We start from the raw sequence: 25,138 nt of genomic DNA on the forward strand, positions 1-25,138 counted from the left end.
CGAGCATCTAAAATCAAGCAGAGCTGTTTAACTGGTTGCTCACTTCAACGTAGTGAACATAAAGGCGGCGCACTCCCCGTTTCTCTCCTCCCTCCTCCACCGCTCTGCCAGTCAGCCAGACAAACGAAGCAGCAAACTCAGACAAGAGAGGAACAACAAACATGGATCCGAATACGACCATCCTGCGAGTCAAGAGGAAAAGGGGCACCGACCCGGCAGACGCTTTGTTGCTGGCGTGTAAACGTATCCGACCGGAGACGTCAGGAGAACCGGTACCGGAGCCAAACGAAGAAGCGGAGGTGGAAAACTCTGTGTTCAAACTCGTGGCGACCGTAGCGACACAGGTGAGAGAGGAGAGGCCCGCTTCTGCGCAACAGCCGCGGTGGAAGCGGCAAATACAACGTTATATATCGTGTTGAAACAAACATATAGATTTACTACATGTTGAGTGTCTGATAGCGAGCTGGATTTAACCAGCTGACGTTACTAGAAACAATAGTAGTTTCTGAAAACAACGCAGTCTTCTGTGCTAGTTGTTGTTAGCATAATAACGAGGCCCATTAAAGGAGGTTGGGACATGGGTCTTGTACGCATGCGCAGTGTAACTCAATTTCGACGATTGCAAGGCCAGATCCTATTGCGCATGTGCAATACCCCCTTGATATATGACGCGTGTCCCAGCCTCCTTCAATAGGCCTTGCATAATACTCAACGCCAACATTAGCCCCAAATTGTGTTAGCCTGTTAGCTATCATTAGCCTGTGCTATCACTGTGCTAACATTAGCCCCAACTTGTATTAGCCTGTGCTATCACTAGCCTGTTAGCTATCATTAGCCTGTGCTATCACTGTGCTAACATTAGCCCCAACTTGTATTAGCCTGTGCTATCACTAGCCTGTTAGCTATCATTAGCCTGTTAGCTATCATTAGCCTGTGCTAACTATCATTAGCCAGTTTTGTTGATGTTGTGACGTAGTTGTGACGTATTTGTAGGCCTCGAAATTTCTATGACATCATCCAAAATTAAAGCTTTAACATTAAAATGTATTTGAATACACAAAAGTCTCATCCATCACGCAAGCTAATTATTTAGCTTAGCTGTTAATGTAAAGCTATTCTGGTATATATATATTATTAACGTTATGAGGTTTGTTTATTTGTTTGTTTATATGTTTTGCACAATTTAAGACTATACAACATAACAACAAAATAAATGAATAATATACAGTGCAGGAAGAGGCAAAAAAAAACCACTGGGTTTATCTGAAGCCTCCACCTAGAGACAAGATTAATATAAATAAATAATATGACTACATCATAGTGATAACAAAACAATTAGGACATGATATATATATCTATATATATAGATATATATATAGATATATATATAATAACAACAATAACAATACAGTAAATATATCAAAAAAGACAAGTTTGTGTGTGTTGCATGGAAGTGTATGGTTAGTGTTTGTGTGGAGGATATTGATTTAAATATCTATAAAGACTTCTGCAAACAACATTAGTGGGAAAAAACATAAAAACAGATACATGGACAACATGGGGAAAAGCAATTACAAGACAGCAATTAAATGACCCTTTAAGCGACTTTTGAAACATTTCACAGATGAAGTTAATTGATAGATGTGGAAAGCTACTTCATAATTTGGTTCCTCTAAATCTTATCGAAAATTGACCTCTACTAGTGAGGTCTACAGTTTGTCGGTATAATGTTATTACAGGTGAATTTGACTGCCTTTTATTTAAATGGTCATATGCTTGCTACCAGGTTAATGTGTTTTTTTCTTCTCACTGTGACATTTTGAGAGTGTTTTGATGTAGTGAGGATTTGAAAGTAAAGTTTGGGTGGTGAGATGGTTTCCTTGTGGATTATCTCTGTAAATTGATTACTAATAATGAGTTTTTATTGATGATATAATAGTGTGAATCTTGATCCTATTTCACAACTTTGTCTGTTTACATATATGGAAGTTTGCCAGTGTGTGTAAGCTTATCTTTTTTTTTCCCTCTCTCTTAACCATCCTTTTAAATAATTGATTCTCTTTTTAAAATTAATTACGGTATGAACTGGAGGGTCAAGCCCCTCTGAGGGTTTTTGCAATTCATTGCATTTTGTTGTTGTTTATGTAATATCAACTTGTTCCTTTTTTGTATATGTAAACGAATACAATTTAAAAAAAAAAAAAAAAAAAAAAGTCTAAATCTTTTAAAGGATTCTGTTTGTGCCCGCTTAATTTCCTTCAACTTCTACATGCCAGGAAGTAAAGCCAATGTCTCTGCATTTCCCTGTAAGATCCCTGTAAATTCTCACATTTGTCATCTCCTCACCAGGATGCTCCTGTCCAGACACAGGTGCGACAGGCGTTGGCTCGGCCTCGCATGGCCCACGCACTGCGCCCCTCTGCCTCCAGCTCACAACGGATAATCGGGGACCTACGGAGCACAAAGTGGAGCACCCGGAGGGAGGAACGCTACAGAATACTCTCCAGCCACCGTACAGGTCTGTCGAGCCCAGCTGAGCAGCAAACCCCCCAGACAGAAGCTTCTGAGGGCGTGGAGGAAACTGAGAAAGAGCAGGACAAATGTTTGAGTCTCGGTGCGATCCAGGTGGTTGATCTCCTACATGAGGATGTAGAGGACCAGGATAAATCTTCTGGCAAGGTGATTTGAGCGTTATTGTAGCTTGTTAGAGATGAGTATTATTAGGATTTTGATTGTAATGATATCAATTACTATACTGCTTATTAAAATAGATATTTAAAAATAGTCTACTTAATAGCTATCCACAATTTTAGAGGGTAAAAAAGTGCCTGCTTCACTCTTACCTTTCAAAAACAGTCAACAGGGTAAATACATTTTACATGGCAGAGAGAATATAACAATTTAAAGTGTGGTTACATTTTACTTGAGTTGACAATAATGCTTGTATAACGCCATTATGGGAGATAGTATAATGATTTAATCAAAAACCTGTAAAACAAGCCTAACATAAATTTAGAGAAATGTGACAACTTACCCACAGTCAGCTTCCAGCCACATCTTCGTCCATAGCCAGTATGTTTTCCATAGACATACAGAATTTGTTGGGCTAATATCAAATTGCTACGAACAAACTAAAAACGAAAGCTAACCGACTCAACAGTGCTTGTTCAGTCACGCGTCTTTAAATTTGACAGATTTGTGCAGACTTTGAGGCTGAGACTCACCAGCCCCTTTTCCTTTACCAGTAGTACCTGCTAAGCAGTAAATCATTTGACGTTTGTTTATTTTGTTCTGAATTTTTTCTATCAAACGGAACAGATGAGCAGTATTGATAAGTGTAATAATATAATTCTAACAATACAATTCCCATCCGGACAAAGGAAAGTGTTTTTTGGAAAAGTACCGTGAAGAACGGGAGTGCCGAGATCAAAGTATCTGTGTTGGCATTGGTTGTGGGACAACCCAGTTCTACCGCCGAGTGAGTGACTGTCATATTTCGTTGGGGATCAGAGCTGCTTACCAACATGCCTGGCAGGGGAGGAGATGCTCTATTCTAAATTTGGTGCAGCAGCTTTCTTCACACTGTCGAAAAAAACACTGCAAATTTGCAGTGAGCGTTAACTGTATTTTCAATCACTTTGCTAACGGGGGCCCCAAACTCTCGAGTATTAAAGAAGACTTATTATGCTCATATTCGGGGGCATACTTGCATTTTGGGTTTCTACTAGAACATGTATGTTTACATTGTTTAATGTTCGAAAAAACACGTAACTTTTCCCATACCAGCTGTGCTGTTGCACCTCTTTTCAAGCCCGGTCTGCTCTGATTGGTCAGCTAGCCCACTGTTGGGATTGGTCATCCAAACCAAACTCTTCAGACTCCGCTCTAACTAGCTTTGTTTGAGGGCGTGCCAAACTAGCCGATAGGCAGGTATCATGCAGATGTGTTACTTGGTGACGTCACCACGTTACGGAAGAAAATGCAGGACTTCAAGCGAGGCGTTTCAGGCAGTTCAGGAGCAGCTGTTTCTGTGGGGGAGAGTAACTCTCTTTGGAGTGGACTTTGGGATTTGTAGCTTTGCAGACCTTTTACATGCACTAAGAACTGTATAACACACTAAAGGACGGGGAAAAAAACACAAAAGCATAATTGGTCCCCTTTAACCTGTCATTCATAAAACCATGCTTATTTCCCTAAGCCCTAGTTCATCATAGTCAAAAATACTGGGGAGAGCCCCATATGTAATGAACAACAACATGTTTTACTTGTGTAACCAAAGGCTTTCAATAGGATCAATAGTAAATATTGAATAACTGTGCTTTTGTCACAAGTTACATACATTTCATCCAGTTGTTTAGCTTCTTGTTGTATAGTGTGTTTACTGCCTTTGTTATGCTGTTATTGTAATTTAAAGCATTAGTAAACATTGCAGAGCCTGATAGCCTCCATGGTGATTTATTCTCTCGCTCTATTTTTGTAAAGACGCTGTCCTCAGACCCAGAAGTGATCCTGTGTAACAGCACCAAGATGCTGCGGGAGTGCCTGAGCATAACCGGAGAGAGACTGGGGGAAGAGCACCGGGAGCAAGAGGCCGACTACGTCTACGACCTGTACTACCAGGAAACGGTCGCACCAGGCTGGATCCAGGACATCCTATCTGTCAGGGCCTACGCCGATGAGGGAGAACTGGTGTGTGTGGATGGATGGAACGGCGGATGAATGAGTGCTGAAACCGGAGTGAGTGAATGAAGACATGGGTGAAGTAGACACGGGGAAAGCTTCACACCCGTTATGTGCTCACTGACTGAAATGTCTCACATGCAGCTGGTCTTGACTAAATGACTTTACCTACCTGTACATTTTGCCCCTGCTATTTAACTTATATTTGCATAATTAACTGAAAGCAGCGACTTGTTTCTCCACATGTTGCTGTTCTGATGTGGCAGATGAGACCAAGTCTATAGAAAGTAGCATTCAAAACTGTGGGTGACTTTTCTTGCATTCTTATTATTTTTATTATATTATTATTATATTTTGGCCAAAACATTCCCAGCAATGAACTTTTTGAAAATGTATCTTATTTAAAAGTATTCAGTACAGTGGTACAAAGTGATTATCTGAAAGTGTTAATTTAGGTTTATGGCTTAAACCATGAAGCTGGCTTTGTCTTTTTTATTAATATTACAAACAAAATCTAAAACCAGCTTTCAGATAATGGGTTGTTTTTGTTTATCCCAGGTGCCTGACCTTGTGGTTCATGAAGAGGAGGTGTATGAAGATGAGGATGATGAAAACGAGGAAGGCAACTGGAGGAATGACTACCCCGATGAGGATAGTGATGCAGACAGTGACAGAGAGGAGCGCTATGGTGGTAAGTAATGTGTACATGAGCTCTTTATTTAACCCAATATTACTTAAGCCCTCATTTCCCTTTTTAAAAAAATAATTTGTATAGAGGAAATAGTTGCTACTCCTGTCTTGAATGAGACCTACTGAAAATGCCTGAAGGGGAATGAATGTCTGGCATTTCTTATTTTCCTGTGGTGAGCTTGACAAAAAGGGAATCTTTTTCATTCGCATACAATGTCATGAGATCATATTCAAAAATACATTTCAATTATTTAATTTTGTTCAATTGGCAGATGTTTGATTTTACTTAATTGAAGTATTTTTCTGTTGATCAGTGGGTCAAATACTTAATTTATTTTTGCCATTTTCTCTTTGTTTGGAATGGCAATTATGAATTATTTCTATAATTGTTAACTAATTGGCTACTTAGTTTTGCAGTAGTGTCATAATCTTTGATAACGTTTTTATATACTCTTTTTTTTTTTTTTTTTTTTGACGAATATAGACGGGTTAAAACAATCTGACATCGCATATTTGTGTCAGATAGTGCAGGTTAATTAAAGACCAATCTCTGAACCCATCGGCTATCGGTCTGACGACGATAAGTCACTGGGGGCAAGGGGCTATATTTAATTCTAACTATTCAGAATCATGCACATTGTTTTTCTATTTTTCCCAAAATGTGATCCAAGTGGAGCATGAACTGTAGACAGGAGCGCTCTGTGAATAACCTGTCAAGACAGGTCTAGACACACTCTTTCCCCTCCTGTCATTCAATGGCCGACTTCTGTCCCGTGCACGTTACGCAGGTTACTTTGAGGAGGAGCACTCGTACAGCCGGAGGAGCTGGGGTACCTACCAGACGGAAGTGCTGCAAGCGCTGAGCCGCCGTGGTGAAGATGAAAACGAGGACGATGATGATGGAGACAAATACCATTCCGATTGATCCATCCCTTAACCCAAACCTGTCAGTGGATCTTCCCAACGCCCCATCTCCTCAAATAACACCATAGACCTCTGTGTAGGTGAGAGTGAACCAAAACAGCTGCTCATAGCGGCACATAATAGAAACCTGAAAAAACGTACTTCAAGAAATCCCATTTTACAGTGTAGCGATTGTGTAGCACGCATCAGATTTGACCAAGGTTAGAAAAAAATGACTGAAAACATCTTGTTCTTAAGTTAACACCCTGTATGTTTAAAAAAAAAAAAAAAAGTTTTTATGTGCAGATGTAAATGTCAGTCACAAAGCTTGTCAACCACTAATGGTTCAGAAAATTACATATATCAGTAAACATCTTTTTAGGGTCAAATCCATCCCCATCTCTACTACACAGATGGTGAAGGAGTCGGTGTTATTTCCAGAAGGATCCAGAGTGTCTTTATTTTTTACTGTGGTGGAGTGAATTTGTGTGTGGGTGTTTGTTCAACGTGGATGTGTGTTAAAAAAATGTTGCACATTAGTGTGATATGCCTCGTATGCTTTGTGCTGTTAACACTAATGTTAGTGAGACGTCTTGGGCCGCGTGTGGTTGCAACTTAGGGTGCATTTTGTGCATGGTAGTGTGCGTAGGTATAATTGTGTGTGTTAGATTTTTGGCATAATGTGAAAGCGTGACGCATACGTTTTGTTGTGGGTGTGCGAGTTTGGTTCCGAAATTTGAAGTTCAGATTGTTTCTCTTGGATGCTTGTTGAATTTGACTTTTTTTTTGTAAATATGTAGATGTGTATAAAAAGAAAGCTTTCAAAATAAACTTAATAAACATCTCCATGTCAATTTGTCCTGCATGACAAACACAGACTGTTTTCCAGCATGCTCATTGCTGGAGGTGTTGATCTGATGAGCTGTTTTGTTCAGTTACTTTCCTGAGGCAATGCAGTGTTATTTTTAAGAGGTCCGCCGGTGACAGCAGGTGTGAAGGCTTTGGATGTGAGATATCCGTGTAGTGAATCAGTTCAAACTAGTCTGAAATTTTCAAGGTGATGCATAAAGTGTTTTAGGCTTAGGAGTAAAACCTGATCATCCTCTTATCCAGGATTTAGGAAAAGCTCAGCTACCCTAACCTGTTAGGAGTTAGCAGATGGAGCGTGATGAGCCAAACATGTGGCACATCAGAGCAAAGGATGAAATGTGATCTTTTGATGGAAAGTAAGCTGCAGAAAACAAGTCTCTCACTTTATGCTTAATTTAAAGGGGAGGTATCATGAAAATTTCACTTTTTCGGTGTTTGTGCGCATACATTTGGGTATCTGGAGTTCCTACCAACCCACAAACTGTGAAATAAGACAACAAAGTCAGTTTTTTGTGAGCTGCCTAGATTAGAAAACATGTGATTCAACAAGCCATTCAGATTAGTCTCCCCTTCCTATGTCACGTGTAGGCTCATTAGAATATATCACCCACAGCTTGAGAACTGCTGCTGCGTTCCATTTACCTCGGAAATCGGAGGTCCGAGCTGGGAATGACATCGAACCCGAGTTCTAGTACAAGAAGTCGGAAATCATAATGGAGTTTTTCTCCAGCCAGGTTAGTCTTTGTTAGCAATATCAGTCGATAACAAAACATTGCGCCGGTATTTTGCGCTAATAAACAGTATTTACTCAAACTTGACATCCGTGAGACTTAAAAAATAGGGAGGATTTCAAAATGAAAGTGGGAGGTCGGCCCCCAGAAAAATGTTTCAGTGACTTTTGCTGACTTAAAGAATAAAATGGCAAAGTAAGAAGTACACTGCAACAGCATTTTTAATTTTCAATACTTTATATTTTACTTTTAATTCTCAGCAAAGAATACAGAATAATTTGCCATTCTGGCGTGAACTTGTGTGAATATCAGGCATAAACTAGGCTAATCATCAGTTTTCATTCATTCATTTTTTGCTCCTGCTCGAGTATTTCTTTCTCTTAGTACTCCGTTTCTCTTTCCTTCCTCTCTCCACCTGTTATTTCCAATGGCTTGTGCCACGACACGACGACTATTCGCTGCGCATTGTGATGTGTGGTGAGCGCAGCTCAAACCACGTTGTCGCGAGCAGCTCTCTTCTGCCAGTAAACAGCATCATGTGTAGCTGTATTGTCATCCGGATGGGAACAGTAGAGTTTATACATGCTGTACATTGCCAGAGACATGTTTAGATAATGAAAAGGAGAAAAAGAAGGTGTGAACATTTGTCATAAAGCGGGAGAAATACGGGAGAATTGTGACCCCCAGGAGGAAACTGGGAGAGGGCAATGAAAAACGGCAGTCTTCTGAGAAAATCGGGAGAGTTGGCAAGTATGTATTTATTACGGCTTTTTTACTGTTTATGTTGAACAGCCATCTTGGATTTTGAGGTTGGGGTTAAATTTCCGACTGAGAACTCAGAAATTCAGACTTCCCAGTTCAAATGGAACACAGCATACCTTTGCAAAGGTGCACCATATTTTTCTTGCAAACCAATCAATCAGAGCAGACTTTTTTTTTGGGAGGATGGGTCTTAAAGAGACAGGTGCTAAAACGGAGTGCTTCAGACAGAGGGTGAATACAGGTATATTCAGACACACAGTATGAGAAATATGTGTTTTTTGAACATTAAAGCATGTAAACATGTTCTAGTAGAAACCCAAAATACAAATATGAACCTGACAATCAGCATCATATGTCCCCTTTAACAAACAGCAGTTATTTGGGATTAACAATCGAGGTTGCACATTAAAGTTTCACTTCCCTTTAATACTCAACAGTTTCCTCATGATTGTACATGATTTAAAAAAGGTTCAACATTTCGTGAAGCATGCACCTTGTGGCCACATGGCAGTTGTGTGTATGACGGACGCTCGGACCACTGGACCAGGAGTGGACCAAAGCATGATCTAATTAATGGCACAAAATGAAGCGATAGATGGAAACCAAGAGGTTCCATTTAATATTTAATTTTACCAGTTAAGTGAATATGATCTTCAGTCCTGTGCACATAAACGTTGTCATACAAATGTCAGATTGTATTTAATTGTTTGTACAAATTGTATCTAGATCAGCCCAGTCCATTATTGAATGTATTGCATTCATGGTTTAAAACCGTATACTACTATTGACAAAAACTCAACATGTTTGTATTTTGATTTGAAAAAAAAGTGTTAAAATGTAAGCCATTCATTCAGAGGTACTTTAGAAACACTACAATGGATTTAGTTTTTTGCTATTTTGACTTAAGTGAACATGTCTTGAGTACAGCACATTGAACACTGTAAAGAATTAGAAATGTATTTAGTGCCACAGAGTTTAAAGCAAACACTAAGAACGGGAAGGTTACAGCTTCCCACAATGCTAAAGACAGACAGACATGAAAAAAACAAACAACGTTTTATTTCAACATATAACAGTTGAAATGCACAAACAAACCTGCGAAACAATGACGCCAAAAGTACATAAAGGCCATGACATTAGAACGATGACTCTTCACATAGCAGCAGACAAAAAAACTAACATTTTCTTCCCTTTTTTTTATTCAGGAAGTGAACATGAAATGAATTCTCCGGTGAGGTTAAACACATTCATACATACTGCACGCATATAATCTGTCAGTTAAAATCCATATAATAAAAATGTACTTGCATCGTTGTCAGGTCCCTGTGGTCATGTGCAGCACCTGTATAATCTCACAAGCACATACTGCTTAAAAGGCATATATACAAATACCTGTGGAACTAACAAGGCAAATCTTTTATAATAGAGGTCATTAAATAATGTGATGAAACTGTAACAATATCCACAATATGCAGTATAACAGTACGGTGTATCCTTAACGGTTGGAGTCTTTGAATGTCCTTGAATTCAAGGATAAATCTGCAGGTGAACGTGGGTCGTCTGTGGCAGCATTTGGTTGTAAACAAGTCAGTGGAGTCTGAGAGCTTCAACATGGTGAACAGTACAATAAGAAGAATCCCTTGTCTGGCTCCTCTGGTGACTGCTGGCTCAAGTTTTGAAGTGTATTGGATGCTATTCACTTTTGTCCATCTCTGTCAATACACAGTAGCAGGTGTTCTGGGTGCAGCGAGTCAGAGAACCTGCAGTAAGAGACAAGAACATGTTAGCCATGTTGAGAGAAGGAGGGTGAGGAATGATGCAGTTGAAAAGACAAGTGTTGTGTTTTAGAGTGCTGGATGTGTGTGTGTACACTCACGCAGTAGCTTGGTGATGATAGGCGGCCGTTTGGACTCTGGTATATGGACACCCAGGAAGTAGACAGGAACCCCTGACAGGGCAATGCCTATGCCAATCATTGAGTTGACAGTGTCGCTGTAGAGAGGAACTGCCACCAGGAAAACGGCACACATACAGAACACCACCGGGAAAAATAAGGACAACTGTAGAGAGAGAAATCAGAGGGGAGACTGAGCTAGAAAGACAACAAAAAAACTTTGTATTGTTCTACTTTATTTTCTTTAATGATATGACTTTGATCAGTTGTCAACCTCCGGATCTGAAAAGTGAAGCCAATGTGGAAGTGCCTTAAACTTTCATTAATTCTAACAGCCAGCAGGGGGCGACTCCTCTGGTTGTAAAAAGAAGTCTGATTGTATAGAAGTCTATGAGAAAATGACCCTACTTCTCATGTGGAATAAACATGTCTATGTGAAATGTAGTTGTCTTACTGTGAAACAGTGGCAATGGTAGACACTTTAAAGTCTCCTTTGTTAATGGTTAGTGTCACAATCAATGATTATTGATCACATTTAAATTCCTATTCTGCACAGAATTTGCTTAGTCTGCTTCTACTGTGACCCAGATAAGTGGCAGACGATGGATGGATGGATGGATGGATGGATGGATGGTGTGTTTAACTGGTCTTACCTTAAGAGGTCTGGGTCTGTCAGGCTCTTTCCAGCGGAGGTAGATCTGGCCGGCGATGGACAGACCCATGAAGAACCAGTAGCTAAAGCTGTAGTAGTTGATGAGTTGGAAGACGTCCTCCACTGTCAGGTAGATCAGTGACATGAGACACTGGATGGTGGGCGGAGGGAGAAAAGGGAGAAAGAAAACAGTTTAACATGTCCATGATCTTCACCTCTTAAATGGTCAACATTCGTATTATATAAATTATATTATATTGTATTATTATTATGTTAATATGTGGTTTAAATAAAGAAGAGGCGTGTTTATTAGCAGGCCAAAAAGCCGACAGATATTTTTAGTTTCCATTAACACCAAAATAAAGTTAATAAGTTAAAGGGCAGGTCCATTATTTTTAGGTTTTTATATCATTCTGTAGTTTCCGTGTGGCAGTCCTTATGTATTCAAATCAGGACATTCCCAATTCGGTCAAAGTATGAATTGTTTAGCATCAAAATGCTATTTTCCCCGAGCCCTTCTAAAAACTTTTTCCCACGTGACCTGATGTAAGTTTCTGCATGATGACGCTGCTACATATACAGTATTAACATGTTCAGTATTAACATGTACAGTATTAACATGTACAATATTAACGTTACATACAGTGACTTAGATGGCGGCGGCATGCTCCCAGTAAAATTACTGTTTTTGTGAATGGAGTCTAGTGGCTTTGAATACATATAATATACACCGATTGGCCATAACATTATGACCACCTGCCTAATATTGAGTAGGTCCCCCTTTTGCCGCCAAAACAGCCCTGACCCGTTGAGGCATGAACTTCACTAGACCCTCTGAAGGTATGCTGTGGTATCTGGCACCGAGCCGTGAGTAGCAGATCCTTTAAGTCCTGTAAGTTGCGAGGTGGGGCCTACATGGATCGGACTTGTTTGTCCAGCACATCCCACAGATGATCGATTGGATTGAGATCCGGAGAATTTGGAGGCCCAAGTCAACACCTCAAACTCATTGCCATCCACATGCTGTATGAAAAGACAACGTGATTCTTCAGAATGTGCCACCTTCTTCCATTGCTCCGTGGTCCAGTTCTGATGCTCACGTGTCCATTGTAGGCGCTTTTGGCAGTGGACAAACTATGCAGCCCCATACGCAACAAACTGCGATGCACTGTGTGTTCTGACACCTTTTTATCGGAACCAGTATTAACTTTTTTCAGCAGCTTGAGCTACAGTAGGTCTTCTATTGGATCGGACAACACGGGCCAGCCTTCGCTCCCCACGTGCATCAATGAGCCCTGTCGCCGGTTCACCAGTTTCTTTTCCTTGGACCACTTTTGGTAGGTCCTGACTCCTGACCACTGCAGACCAGGAACATCCCACAAGAGCTGCAGTTTTGGAGATGCTCTGACCCGGTCGTCTAGACATCACAATTTGGACCTTGTCAAAGTCGCTCACATCCTTGCGCTTGCCCATTTTTTTCTGCTTCCAACACATCAACTTCAAGGACAAAATGTTCACTTGCTGTCTAATAAATCCCCCCCACTGCCAGGTGCCACTGTAACGAGATAATCCATGTTATTCACTTCACCTGTCAGTGGTCATAATGTTATGGCTAATCAGTGTATAACGCGATATAACAGCTTCCGTTCCCCATCAGAAAGGACTGTCTGGTGGCGAGGTAAAGAAAAAACTCAAATTTTACCTCGCAGATCACGGTAGTATAGTACACATACAACCCCACATAAAAATATCAAAACTAACCGTTTCAGTTATTTCCAAGCTTTGCACAGCTAACGTTGACTCAGCTAACGCTAGCGGTCACATTATTCATAACCTTATTGATTCGCTTACTTTAGTAACCTGCATCACTGGTTTTTGCTAACGGCCGAGTTGGCCTTTCTATTTACACAAAAAAAACGGTAAAGAACGCAGATGGACCTGCCCTTTAATGAGAAGGCTCCACCGTACAGTTAGCTACTATTAAGTGACAGTTTCCTGTACTTCCTCCACTACAATTGACATGTAATTGATCCATTTTCATACATTGAAGATGAGAGCAGGGATCGGAGTGAATCTCTGTATGTGGATCATGGACAGAGCGTCTGGGAGGTGACCCTCTCGAGAGCCCACAAAGAACAACCTGCACACAACAGACATGAATTAAGATAGATAATACAACACCGTTCAAAGTATCCTTGCAGTATAAGTGCAGATTTTTGCAATGCAAATTGGTGTGTGTGTGTGTGTTCTACCTGGATGCAGATATAATTGAGGCATTGAGGCCTCCATAACAGGACAGGGCTACAGCAATAGGGATGGTCCAGCTCATCACACCTAGAGTGTGATCTGCAAATGTCTGAACCAGACACAGAAACAGGTTTAGCAACTCATACACATGCACCAGTTCTCCATCTCATCCGGCTCATTAGTTACAGTTAGTTTACTCACCACTGCCACTGCATCACTGGCCAGTATGGCACTAACATCCAGAACAGCATAGTAGGCCACGTTGGTGAGGATGTAGATGATGGTGACGATGGGCATAGAGATGGCGATGGCCAGGGGCAGGTTCCTGGAACAACGGGACATTGGATCATTACCAGGATGTTTCAAGTATTCTGACTCGCCCCTGTTCAGCCTTTTCTACAGAAAAGAGCACAAAAAGTAAAAGTATACCTTTCAGGGTTTTTGATCTCCTCAGTGACAAAGTTGAGGGTGTCCCAGCCGGAGTAGGAGAAAAGGGCAGAGTAGAGCGCCAGCGCGATGTCACCAGGGTCTTTAGACGATCCCTGAAAGGACGATTCAAAGTTGGTTGTGTAACCTAAGAGAGAGAGAGACACCACAATTAAAGAAACAATCATGGAAATGTGTATAAAATTATTATAATACTGTACAATTGTAGTCAGGCACAACTTTTCTTGATCATCATTCCACTGTCGATGGCTGATAAGTAAGGGATAATGTACAGCGAGCCGGTCATTGTTGTGAAATAAACCTCGACAGGGCGATTGGGCACCCCAACACGAAGCGGAGGAAGGGGTTAAAGGGGTTTATTTCACAACAACGACCCGCTAGCTGTACATTATCCCGCTTATTACACGGCTACATACTTGAGAAATCAATAATTTGACACAAAAACGGAGTCCCAACATCACAACTGTGCCCATAGCAACGGTCTGCTATACAAAGTAACGGTCTGCTATAAAGAAATAACAGACCGTAGGACGCTGTGATTGACCAATCAGAATTGAGTATTCAACAGAGGCGTCTAATAAGTTCTAGTAGAAACCCAAAATACAAGTATGCATCTGAAAATAATCATAATAGGTCCTCTTTAACGACAGTATATCAAAAAAAGTTGCCACAAAAGTGAGCTCACAGGGGGTGTGCCTATGACTACCAGGACTGAATACAGTTCATGTGAGTAAATATTTCCCTAAAGACTGGTAAAGCGTTATTCCATTGTTGTATGAATCATACTGTTATCCATGTCCTTGATTTTTGTTTTTCAGACAAAAGTCTGAGCCTATGACACTTTTAACAGTCATGGCATAATATAGAGGAACACTGTGGAAAGAAAGCAGAGTACTGTAGTGACAACACTCACCCTGGCACAGCTTGACAATGCCAGTAATGATGATGACGATGAGGGCTGCCACCTTGGCGTAGGTGAAAGTGTCCTGCACGCGGGTGCCCCACTTCACATAGGCAGAGTTGATGAATGTCAGTAAGCCTGGGGAGAGAGGAAAGCTTCATGGATGTTCTTGATGTTTTAGGAACAGCGAGACAGACGTGTGGGACGCAGAGTAGATGAGACATACTTACATATACACGCTGCAGCGATCAGCCTGGCCCCTACGTATGGCGGTTCACATGTTGGAAACAGCGGCTGCACCAGGTAGTTTGCAAATGTAATGGCGATGACCGCCTGGCTGGTGGGCTCGATGATCAACAAAGATGTCCACAGACGAATGAATGCGATGAAGCCACCGAACGACTCCAGGATGTATGCATAAGATGCCCCTGATTTGGTGATGGTGGTTCCCAGCTCGGCGTAGCAGAGCGCCCCCACCACAGAGAACAGGCCCCCGATGGCCCAGATGACTAACGACAGCCCGTAAGAGGCACTGTAGATCAGCACACCCTTTGGCGAGACGAAGATGCCGGAGCCAATCATGTTCCCTACGATCAGGCTGACTCCGTTGAGCAGCGAGATCTCCTTCTTAAGCTGCATGCTCTCTTTGGGCGGCTCCGAGAGATGGGAAGAGTGGCCAGCACTGCCGTTCATCCTCTTGGATTCTTTGTGGTCGGCCATGGTGCCGCCGTCGTCTCAGGTCTGATCCAGCAGGAACTGAGGACCAGCTGCAGTTCCTTTCTGGCAACCTCTGGAACAACCTGTCCAAAAATATTCAGAAGTCATTGTCTGTGACGTAAAGAGGAGCTCAATGCCAAACGGTGAGTCAGAAGAGTGTCTTGTGGCCGGTATTTAATCTCTAATGCGTCAAACGCTGCTAAAAGAAAAGCCATGACTTGAGCACAGTGTAGGCAGGGGAAAAGGAAAGAGGTTTGTGATGAACAGATAACAGAAAGGGCAGGAAACATTAGGAAGTGGAAACATTAACTGCAGAGGCAGGGAGGAGGAGAAACATGACATAACACCCTGAGTTGGATGTTCTTGTTTTGGATGATTTAATGTACCATGATGCTGAGGGTGATTCACTGGGACCATTGCTCATGCATCAACATCAGGTAAATTGCAAGATTGGGAGAATGGGAGCTGGTGCAACTATCAATAGACATTGTGCAAGCCTGTAATAAAACTAGTAAACTGCCAGAAAAACATCTTCTGAATGATAAAAAAGGAAAGTGACGTAACACAAAAGTGTTTTATGTTTTGCATTTTATGCAACTATTCGACTTTTTCTGTCATGCCATGCTTTGACAGCATCTACGTTCAAAAGAAAAAAGAATGAGATCATAATAAAAAATTGTCTACTAACTCTATATTTGTCATTAAGAAACAAACTAAAAATCCACTTCCATCGCTTCATTTCTGCCACAGCCAAACCTAATCCAAACCTAATCCTCCTAACCCCTCCTCCTCCTTGTGATGTGTTCGGACTAACTATAGTCAGTGTATTACCTACAGCAGGTGGCGGTCAGCACAGCCCCAGTTTGGAGAAGCAGACAGGAGTACCAGCACAGGAGCAAAGCAATGTACTGCTGTGGATGGGGGCAGCAGCAAAACATATTTAAGCCACCTAAAAGAAAGGCTCACCTAAAAAAAAATCCATATCAGTTTAAGTGTACGCCAAATTTAGAATATTTCCACCGGTTTACCTTGCCGTGAAACAGCTATACAGCTTGTGTTTCCGACTTGGAACTGAAGCCATTATTTCTGCCAACGCAACCAGACTCCATTGAAAAAAACAGTAATTTTACCTCGCAGAACGCTGGAGTTGCTGGTTTACCACTGCCTCAATCAGGTAGTTTGTTCGTTCTATTATGTGACTTTGATTAGTTCACCAAAGTCACACAATAACAAAAATAAACTAACCGATTGAGGCAGCGGTAGACAAAGCAACCCTCTTCTGTGAGGTAAAATTACTGTTTTTTTTTCAAAGGAGTCTGGTGGCTTTGGCAAGAGCATGGATGGATACAACGGCTTCAGTTCCCCCATTGGAAAGGGCTGTCTGACGGCAAGATAAAGCACTGACAATATTCTAAATATAGCGTACACTTAAACTGATATTGATGTTTTTAGGTGGCTAAAATATGTTTTGTTGTCAGCCCTGTCCACAGCAGTACAATGCACACATCTCATATAGCCCTGTGTTGTTGTTGTTCTTGTTATTGCTACTGCAGCAAAACAATTGGTCCTCGGGGACAAATAAAGGTTTTGAACTAGAATTGCTTTGCTTCCATGCGGTAGCGCCTGTCTGCCTCTCAAAGCAGGGGCGTGCCGACCATCATCTACTGTAGATAATACACTGACTATGGATAAGTACCGCATACAACACCACTTCAAAACACCCAGACTATCCCTTTAATAGAGCATGAAAGCCCTGCGGTTCACACACTGGCAGACACAGTTAGTTGAAAAGACGTGAGCAAAACACCTTCAGGTCTTTTCATTTCAATAACTAGAGCGAAATCATCAGTGACAACCATGACAACCATACTTTAAGATCATCGTCAGTGGTGGAAAGTAACTAAGTACATTTATTCAAGTACTGTATTTAAGTAGAATTTTGACTTGTACTTATTATTACTCCACCAGATTGAGTTAATTACTTAAATTACTTTGCAGATTCAAATTAATGGTATGAAATGTAATCAACAAATAAATTATGATCTATTATTTTAGGTTAAGACTTTATTGATACCTGGAGTTAATTCACAAGCTACCCAGCAGTATATAAAGTAATTCAATTAGCCCCACCTTTACAAGCTACAACAAACACATTAATGCATCAATACTTATAATCCAATTATATAATGTACATTATTCTGATTATTTCTGGACCATTCTGCATTATGGGTATTTTTACTTTTGATGCTTTTGTACTTTTAACATTTTGAATGCAGGTCTTTTACTTATAACAGAGTATTTCTACACTGTGGTATTGGTACGTCTACTTACTTAGGATAACTACACCCATTTTCAAAATTCATACATGTTATTCCTATAGTCTAAGACAGTCAAAAAATATCAGTCAACATGAATAACTCTCCCAAATCCAAAAACTAGAGTGCTAAAACTCAAACTTGTGATGTCGTAGGGTATAAGGTGTGGAGCTGCTCCACAGACAATGAATAGGGAGAGATGATCTAGATGACACTGAGAGCACCCAGGGGAGTAATCTGAGTACATGGGAACATTTTCTGTTTCACAACTCAGAACACTACAATAGAATAAAGCTCATTTGGGTATAAAAAAGAAAACAAACACTATGTGGGTGCACAAAATCAGTCTCCAATTCATTATCACCTCCAGACTTTATGCCTGATGTGGAAAACTTGTACTTCAGGTCAATCTTCACTTGATGAATACTGGAACAAAGTTGATGAGCCTCAGTTGCCCTTACTTATATATAAGTGTGCTGTTGGAGTCAGAAATATCTACAATAACTTAGCCTAACCTCCAGACACCCAGAGCCTCCTCACGTAACGCATGCAAGTGTGAAGGACTCTGAGGCCTTTCAAAATACCAACCAGATGACAATGAACCAAAAATACATCTATGATGAGTTTCAAATGTCTTCATGTCTAACAGTTTTACGACTATACTATGAAATCACAAGTTTGAGACTTCTCTGGTTTCTGGCTTCACAGTTATTGATTGAATTTTCCTAGGCCATGGAAATAACATATTAGAGTTCTTAATTTAGGTGGTGTTCCCCTTTAAGTAGAAGATCGGTGTAGCCTAATTCATCTTTCAGATCATCGTGTCTCACAGCTAAACACACAAAAACAAGCCATCAAGAGATAGAATACCAAGCCACTATTTTCTGACATCATCACCCAACACTTACAAATCCTCAAACAAAACCATCAATTTCAGTGTTTCAGTGTATTAAATGAGTTAGTCTTTTTTTATTAAATCAACTTTCTTTAATGAATATAACTCGACAGCTAACACCAACAAATATGGATATTTTATTAGATAAAAACGTGAATTTTGGAAAGGATTACATCTATATTTTAACAATACATTTTGACTTTTGGACTTTACAACACTCTATGTTTGTATCACAGTAGTCGGAAACACTCCTACGCTGCATATTGCTAGAATCTAATTCTACAAATAGTATAATACTAATAATATAAGCCTGATTTTTATCTGCAACTGCAGAAACACAGAGTATAAACAGAATGTGGCCTACTAGTCTAAGTAGCGAAAATATTTTTAAAATAGTTTTATATACAGACTTTTGTGTAAATTATCCAGTAAGTGTATTATTATGATTTTAGTTATACTGTACATGTTCAAATCTCATTTTGACAACCTCAGAACTGAAAAATCCTGGCGCACCCCCTGTGATTTTTGCAACCCCCCAGGTTGGGAACCACTGTTATAAGGGACATATATTGTGAAATTGGTCTGAAGATGGTATCGACAATGATCTGAACTATCTCCAGGCAGCGCTCGGAGAGGAGAAGTGGCATGTAGATGAGAGAAAAGCAGGTTGAATATCAGGAGTAGAGTGCTATGTGAATGTAGGTGTGGAATGTACAATTTACAGGACAATAACATAAATATAAATCAGACGAGGGGTCAGTTTTCACAGTGAGCCGGCTGCTTGTGTGTTGTGCATGTGGGGTGCATGCTTCAGTTCAATCATTAGGGCATCTGTTCCACATGCGCACACTCACCAGCACACCACCTGTTTATCTGACACAATAACAGACCAATCAATGACTCAAACAACCACACTGATGTTAACACAAACCTCATTACTCAACATCACAGCAGCTCAACAAAACAGAAGTATCCTCCTGTAAAGTCAAAGCACGGCCCCGTGCTCCACTCAAGCCTGGAGCTCATGGTGTCGGCGGTGTGAGTCGTTATATATGAGTGTGTGAACTTGTGAAGTGCGTCAACAGCATTATGCAACTAAGTTAACAATCCTGAAGAAGACTTTACGTAGGTGTGGTGTGCAGTAGACTTTGCGAGACACCCAGTGCTGCGGCTAGAAATACATTGATGGACATTCAACACAGTTATAATTTTATGACTCTGGTGCAACCATGTGACATGTCACTCTGATGTTCTGTTAAGATCATAGATTCCTTTGTACGCTTACAAGATCAGCCAATCACGTTCACTGCTGCTGCCTGAGGCCTGTACTACGTAGCGAGTTCAACATACCCAGGTTATCTTCTCGTGAAACGAGATCCCGCTAAGCGGTCCCACGATGGCGGTTATCAACTCAGTAAATCAACCCCAGGGTTTCTCTATCTGGCGCGCTCACATGAAAGGGGCGGTGTCTGCAGCATGTGACCAATCACACACATGGACAAGTCTACTGACTTGCGGACAGAAAGGCAGAGCGGCACAATTTACAAATGAAGAGCAAACTTCAAATATGAAGACAAATACGAAGAAGACAAATATGAAGAAGACAAATACGAAGAAGTTAAACACACTATCCAGACTAAAAGTAACAGTTGAAACTAACAAATGCAGGAAGGATCGCTGGCAAAAGAAAACATGCCGATGTGTGAATGCGTAAATATACAGATTTATTGATTTAACTGAATACTCAAAAAGTCAGATATAGTAGTTTAGATGGGGCAGTGATATATAAGTAGCTTTTAGAAGTGTAATGGATGAGTTAATTACACTTCATTACGGCCTTTGATGAAGTTGTGGCGTATTTGACTATTCCAGCCTTCTTTCAGCTGCGTCTCCAACTCTGACGGTGTGAAACGGACTTGAGAGCAAGTAAAAAAAATAAATATAAACACATAATTTCAAAGCGGTAAACACCCACAGCATAAATCCAGCTGTCCTTCCTGCATTTGTCAGTTTAAACTGAGTTGTTTTTTAGCCTGTATTATGACTTAAACATCTCCTTATGTGTGTAATATTATCATACAATCACCGCACTGAGCTCTGATTGATCAGTAGGCGGTACTTTTATACAAGTTGATCTCTTATCTGGAACATAACCTGCTCCGGAGCAAGTTAGGTGTTCAGCATAAGTTACCCTGGTAAGAAGTGAACCACCGTCGTAGGACGGAAAACCCAGGGTTAACCCTGAAGTTACCTCGCTAACCGCAAATCCTGCTTCTTAGTACGGGCCCCTGGAGGCTGTTAAGGTCCAAGATACTTTTCACGTGATTGTGATATCCTGGGTTTGAATTTGACCCGGGACCTTTGCCACATGTCACCCTCCCCTCTTTCTCAGAAGTTTTCCATTTTCCGATAAAGGCTTGAAGTACCCAAAATAACCTTAAAAGACAAATGATAAGCCGAGTATAATGCAGAGTTAATCATTCTCTAATGCGGCGAAACAATTGATTAATTGTTGAAGTCATTTCATATCAAGGAAACATGTCAAACATTCTGCGGTTTCAGATTCTGTAATGTGAGGATTTGCTGCTTTCCTCTGTTTTTCTATCAGACAGAGTATCTTTGGTCAGACAAAACAAGCCTTTGGCTTACGCAACTATTGGCTTTTGAGATTGTGACAGACATTCTTTCACTGTTTTCTTACAATTTATAGACCGAACAATTAAATTGATTAATAGAGAAAATGATTGGCCCATTAATCGATAATGATCATTAGTTGCAGCCCTTCTTACATTGATCATTTTGTAGTTTGGTATTCTTAACTGTGTGTGAATGTCAGCACGTGTTTCTGTCTGAGACAGTAAGATCGTTATCACGTGAGGCTGCAAGCTGTTACAGCGTTGTTTACAGCTAAGTGAGTAACCAGAGACAGACCCAGAGTTGGAGGAGCTACAGTACAAGACAAACAAGACAGGGAGCTACGGATAATGAAAACTAGTCATCTTTTCTCTTCACTTCTTTCAAATCTGTCACATACAGTAGATACAACAGGCACTTTTCCTCCTGTGTTACCTCGCATAGCCACAGTTTGTGTTTTCTTTTATTTATATTTAGATATCTCAAATTAAACTAAAATCCATTGCCGATAGTTAGTTATTCTGTTTTCAAACACAAAATGTCATTGATAAGAGTGTGACATTATTCAAGTTGGATAAATTGTAACCTGATGTTCTGCAAGAACGTTTACATTTCCAGTTTCAACTGGAAATGTAAACGTTCCCAGTTGAAACGTAAAGACGTTCAAGTTTCAACTTGAAAAGTGTAACTGTGCCAAATTCAACAACAAGGTCCAATAATTTACAGCATATTATTACTGTGATCAAAACCTGTACTATACTACTACTACTGTATGTGTGAAAAGTGTGTCTATATACATATAAAAATAGCCATCTTATGGTATACTCCCCCCTTACAAATGTCATTGACTAGTTAATGCCAGACGATGATGTTAAAGGTGGATACATCATAAGAACAAATAAAGGGTGTGTAGTGATGAGATCAGTCTATTTCCTGATACTATATTACATATCTATTGCTATATCCATGTCTGCCACATAATAAGAAACACCATCAGTTAAAAAAAAAACACATTTTTTATGCAACAAAGCATCCTGGGCCGGCGTTTCCTTACAAGAATAACCGGTGTCAATTAACACAGAATTACCAAACCTGACTTCCGCTATTGACTTTCAAAATAAAGCCACAATTAAATCTGGGATCTGGATAACGTTGGCTAGATGTGAAGCAATAGCAAAAAAAAACAATGACTTTATAGTTGCTGTTCTTAGATATCATATCATATTATCAGGGGTCAGCAACCTTTACTATCAGAAGAGCCATTTCAGACAAAATAATTCAAAAAAAAATTCTGTCTGGAGCCGCAAAACATTTGAGCATTGTGATGAAAGAGTCACAGTTTATTGTCTAAGTATATAGTATATAAGTGTAATGCAGTGAGGGCCAAAGAGCAAATGTACTACATATTAGCGCCCCATTGAGGGGAAGAAACATCTGAGATTTCCAGAATAAAGTCATAATATTATGAGAAAAAAAGGCATAATATTATGAGAATAAAGTCATAACTTAATGAGAAAAAAAGTCACAATGTTACGAGAAAAAAGGCGTAAAATTATGACAATAAAGTCATAATTTAACGAGAAAAAAAGTCATAACTTTACGAGGAAAAGGCGTTATATTACTTGAATAAAGTGATAATATTACGAGAAAAAAAGTCTTAATATTACGCAAATAGTCATAACTTTATGAGAATTTTTTTTTTATATTACGAGAATAAAGTCATAACTTTACAAGAAAAAAAGTCTTAATATTATGAGAATAAAGTCAGAAGTTTATGAGAAAAAAGTCGTAGAATTATGAGAATAAAGTCATAATATTAGTATATATATGTATATATGTATAGTAGTAGTATTGTTACGTGTTATTTTCTTTTTTTCTCGTACAGTTATATTTATTCTCGTAATATTACGACTTCTTTTCTTGTAAAGTTGTAACTTTATTCTTGAAATCTCAAAAATGTTTTCCCCCTCAATACCTCACTGCAAGTGTTTTGCGGCTCCAGACAGAATCTTTTTTTTTTTTTTTTTTTCTGCCTAAAATGGCTCTTTTGATAGTAAAGGTTGCCGACCCCTGGCCTAAACAAAAATAACAGATAATGTCACAAAATATAACAAAAGAAGTGATAAACCGGGCTTTTATTTTGAATGTGAACCTCCTAACATCCGGTTATCTCCTGCTAGCTTGTCGTTTCCAACAGACAGGATTTCCCTCTTTTGTCCCGTCGCTTTAACGTTTTCTGTCTTTCAGGTTACTTCGTTTAATACACAGACATTATTCCGTTTAAACAGACACTAGTCCTGCTCAGCGACAACAGTCTCAGCTCCATGTCTCCTCAGTTCTTACCTGATGCCGGCTCTTCTCCTGTCTGAGCGGTTTTGACAGCCAGCCAACACGGAGTCCTTTAGCTTAATGCATCACAGAGCCGTAAACAACTGGCTGCTGCTGCTGCTGCTGCTGCTGGAGGTGACGTCATGTGACGCTGCTGCTATAGGAGCATCGTGTGACTACAGTATGCATACATTACTTATATATACATATACTGTATGTGTGTTAGGATTATTATAAGAACAGGACACTTCAGTCAGTCTGATTTACTGTTTTTTTTGGGGGGGATACTATATAAGAGTTAGGAAAGTCATTGTTATCTGAGACATAATAGTTTTGAAATAGGTTGTGAAAATTAGATTTGCACATGTATAACTAAAATCATAATAACACACTTACTTTTTAATTTATACAAGAAGTCAAACTATTTTATCTATTGTGTTTTGCTCATAGAAAATGCTGCACCTTAACAAATTAGTCCAAAGGTCACATTTCATGGTAATTAGGTGATAATTAGCAAGTAACCTATTTGAAATTTCTTTGGAGTTACTGCCAAATTACCCCAATATTTACCTCACAATTTATCGAAAATGACTTTATTATAAACATTATTTAATAATTATATTCATATAATGTTTAAAATAGGGCCCTTAGGCTTGAGAAGTGTCTGCTCTTCATCGGAGGTGGAAAACTAATAGAAGACACTTCTGATCAGGCACAAATCTCACCATTGTGTGACTTATTGTCTACACAAATGTAACCTGGTAGCTAATGTCATTAATGTCATTATTCAGGGAGTTTTAAAAAAAAAAAAATGTAGTAAGTTATTTGCTAATTATAATCTATTTATCAGCGGACATGGAAATAATAAAAATTAACTTTGTATTCTTTTCCTGGAAATGTATTAAATAAATTACCAGCTATTGAATAAAATAGCAGAATATGATTATTAAATAATGTTTATAATAAAGTAATTTTCGATAAAAATGTTGAGGTTGATATTAGGGTAATTTAGCAGTAATTCCAAAGAAATTTCAAATAGGCTAGTTATCACCTAATTACCATGAAGTTTGTGTTACCTAAAACCTTGTCGCCACAAGAATCTTGAAATATGTTGGCACAGATAGAATACCATATAGTGTAAGCTCACTATAAGCACACTGGAAGTCAACATTGAATTGCTTTTTTATTATCATAATGTTGTTATTGTCTGATTTGCCATTTCCCCCTCATCAAGTTCTCTCTATTATATTACCATAAACAGTCCCATGAGAGTTCCCTTAGGCCTGGCACTGCTAGTGAAGAATAGACATGTAATTAGAGCAGTCCTGCTAGGAACATGGGGCCGAGGGGATGGGCCCTTGAACAGTATGTGCTATTATCACGTTAGTGAAGTGTCAGTGGTGGTGAAACAGATTTACACGCACGCACAAGCGACAAACTAGGGTTTTGCAGAGCACAACACAAATGCAACA

General features: G+C 39.8%; 2 protein-coding genes across 2 annotated transcripts; one reads left to right on the plus strand and one right to left on the minus strand.

Moving 5' to 3' along the window:
- Positions 1 to 7,117, plus strand: slc7a6os (solute carrier family 7 member 6 opposite strand). The gene is made up of 5 exons (XM_037749408.1): positions 1 to 344; positions 2,350 to 2,679; positions 4,483 to 4,689; positions 5,239 to 5,371; positions 6,159 to 7,117. Exons 1-5 carry the CDS (start codon positions 162 to 164, stop codon positions 6,293 to 6,295), a joined length of 990 nt encoding a protein of 329 aa, XP_037605336.1. The 5' UTR covers positions 1 to 161; the 3' UTR covers positions 6,296 to 7,117.
- Positions 7,118 to 9,522: 2,405 nt separating this feature from the next.
- On the minus strand, positions 9,523 to 23,809 carry slc7a6 (solute carrier family 7 member 6). Its single transcript, XM_037749402.1, has 10 exons — positions 23,682 to 23,809; positions 15,008 to 15,577; positions 14,790 to 14,915; positions 13,859 to 14,003; positions 13,631 to 13,754; positions 13,435 to 13,538; positions 13,226 to 13,322; positions 11,184 to 11,333; positions 10,513 to 10,696; positions 9,523 to 10,396 (listed from the first exon to the last, which is right to left on the minus strand). The coding sequence occupies exons 2-10, from the start codon at positions 15,495 to 15,497 to the stop codon at positions 10,329 to 10,331; spliced, it is 1,488 nt and encodes a 495-aa protein (XP_037605330.1). The 5' UTR covers positions 15,498 to 15,577; positions 23,682 to 23,809; the 3' UTR covers positions 9,523 to 10,328.
- Between the last annotated feature and the right edge of the window lie 1,329 nt (positions 23,810 to 25,138).

The sequence above is a fragment of the Sebastes umbrosus genome, chromosome 2, assembly GCF_015220745.1.
Source record: "Sebastes umbrosus isolate fSebUmb1 chromosome 2, fSebUmb1.pri, whole genome shotgun sequence".
NCBI lineage: Eukaryota > Metazoa > Chordata > Actinopteri > Perciformes > Sebastidae > Sebastes > Sebastes umbrosus.